Raw genomic sequence first — 2,500 nt, 5'->3', positions numbered from 1 at the left:
TAAGTAATCAAAAAGTAAGAATGGTAATGAAGGAAATAAATTAAAATGAAATAAATTTTTTTAAATTCTTTTGTTACGTATTAGTTTTGTATTTATGAATTAAAAATAAAGCGAATCAAATTAAATTAAATAAAAGCAAATTGCAATATGTGCCGCCGCGACGTTTCGGCCCTGAAAAGGGCCTTCTTCAGGCTATGGCACAAAAAACAAGCAAAACAAACTTCTGTGTGTTTGGGTTAGGGTTAGGGTTAGGGTTTGGGGAAAGAAAGGGGTCCCAGGCAGAAGTCTGGGTCCCCTGATGCACGCTCACTCGACTGGGGTAGGCACTGATGCCCCCGGATCAAAAAATTGCCCATCATTGGGTAGTAGTGGCCATTAGTTGTTCTATTGAGCCCGTCGCGACGTTTCGGCGTTACTTCGCCTTCATCAGGCTGGGCTCAATGAGGGTAGGGACTGGTTTGTCCTCTATTTATACTTTTTCTTTTCTTAGCTTTTCTTTCTGACTTTTTTGTCTTTACTTTTTTCTGTTCCTTCTTACTTAGGTTTTTTCTTGGCTTTTTAATTTTTTCTGTACTTAGTTTTTTCTATGTTTCTCTCTTTTCCTCTTTTCCTCTCAACCCTACTTGGGGAGCTTTCTTACTCTCTCTCTTTTTTTCTCAACCCTACTTGGGGAGCTTTCTTTCTATCCTTTTTCTTTATGGCACCCCCTATTCCTTAGTCCACTCTGTCTATCATCTTGTTTTTCTGGCACCCCCATCCTTAGTAACCACTCTATTTAGGCTTAGGGGTTAGGTTAGGGGAAATTGAAACTCCTCCCTCGTTTAAGAGGGCAGGAGTATGTGCACGCTCCGCACCATGACCCTTCCCGAGACCCGTTACGTTGTTGCCACCCCATCTACCGTATCCGGCAGTCCCCAGGTCCGAATTGAGGTAAGTACCGTCCTTTTCTTTTTTAGGTTCAGGTAAGTACCAATTTATATTTAATTTTGCCAAATTTGTGTTTTATTTGTCCTGTTATTTAGGTTTTTAACTGTTTTTTAATAAAATTTGTTTTTGCTCAATGAATTTAGTCTCTGTGTCGTTTTTATTTCCAATTTTTAGGTTTTTAAACTTCTTTTATCCATAAATTATCCAATGTTTAGGTTATAAATTTAGGATGTTCCAATTTTTAGGATTCAATTTGTAGGCCAGTAAATCAATATTTAAATGAAAAAACATCAAAAGAAATCCCCCCCGAAAATAACAAACTAAAATAACAAACTAAAACAACAAACAAAAACACGTTTTAGTGCTGACGCATGGCTGTAGCTACGTTTCGGCTGGATTGTGCCTTCTTCAGGCTGTGCACATGCGTCGCTGGCCAAATTAAAATGAAGAGACTCTTCTCTGCCCCTCCTTTTATATGTGCTGTGGCTCCTCCCTCCAGCAGCCGCTGAAAGTACCGGATGTACGTCACTTTGCTTTTTTCTGTTTTTGTGTTTTTCTCCTTTTCTTTTTCTGATTTTTCCTTTTTCTTTTTTCTTGCTGCTTACTTTTACTTAATCTTTTGCTTCCCTTCTTTCCTTCTCTCCTTTCCTACCTTTTCTTTGCCTTCTTCCCTTTGTCTCCTAATCCCTGAATCCCTTCCTTTTGCCTTAAAGTCCCTCCTTACTCTTCTCCCCTCCATTGACTTTCCCTTGACAGTCCCTGTTTTCTGGCCTATATTTGTCTTTGCTTTGGCTTTATTTCTGTGTTTCTGTGGCCCATCTATAATTTTCCCTCTCTTGGGGTATCATCATCCGCAACTGGGGATGTTTTCTAATTTTCCCTCTCTTGGGTTTCTATTTTCCCTCTCTTGGGGTATCATCATCCGCAACTGGGGATGGAATTGGGGTACCTGCACAAAGGGGTCAGCATTGGGGTTGGGGTTAAGGTCAGGGCTTAGGCTGGGGATGGGACTAAAGATAGGGCATTAGTCATGGGGCTTGGTTAAGGTTAGGGTAAGGATGTGGGATGGGGATAGACTAGGCCAACTCGGCATTGGGGATCAAATTTGGGGTCCAAATTAGGGGTCAGAGGAATTCAATTAGGCATCCTGAGCGAGATGCAGAATAGAGGTAAGGGGTGACCGGACAAGGAATGGAAATGGCTTCGGCAACGGGCCCCAGTCAATCTGGGAAACCCAGCGGGTCCATGGCAGGACCTGGCGGGTAAGGTTAGGGGAAATTGAAACTCCTCCCTCGTTTAAGAGGGCAGGAGTATGTGCACGCTCCGCACCATGACCCTTCCCGAGACCCGTTAGGGTTAGGGTTAGGGGTTAGGGTTAGGGTTAGGGGTTAGGTTAGGGGAAATTGAAACTCCTCCCTCGTTTAAGAGGGCAGGAGTAGGGGTTAGGGTTAGGGGTTAGGGTTAGGGTTAGGGTTAGGGTTAGGGGGTTAGGGTTAGGGGTTAGGGAATGAAGACTGACTCCTCCCCCCTCTTTCGAAGGCAGGAGGACGTGCACGGTCCATCCCCCAGGTGA

General features: G+C 43.3%; 1 protein-coding gene across 1 annotated transcript in view; it reads left to right on the top strand.

Annotated features, from left to right (window-relative positions):
- The first annotated feature begins 855 nt into the window (after nt 1-855).
- Nucleotides 856-2,500, top strand: part of LOC146618162 (polypeptide N-acetylgalactosaminyltransferase 17-like) — a 12,968-nt gene continuing 11,323 nt past the window's right edge. The window contains exon 1 of the mRNA XM_085371413.1: nt 856-930. Coding sequence (XP_085227539.1) covers nt 856-930 — 75 coding nt within the window. The remainder of the gene's footprint in view (nt 931-2,500) is intronic.

Source organism: Diplotaxodon limnothrissa, linkage group LG14 (genome assembly GCF_057381915.1).
Source record: "Diplotaxodon limnothrissa isolate DT_005_m linkage group LG14, D_limnothrissa_male_GT1.1, whole genome shotgun sequence".
Taxonomy (NCBI): domain Eukaryota; kingdom Metazoa; phylum Chordata; class Actinopteri; order Cichliformes; family Cichlidae; genus Diplotaxodon; species Diplotaxodon limnothrissa.
This window is presented reverse-complemented; position numbering and strand designations above follow the sequence as displayed.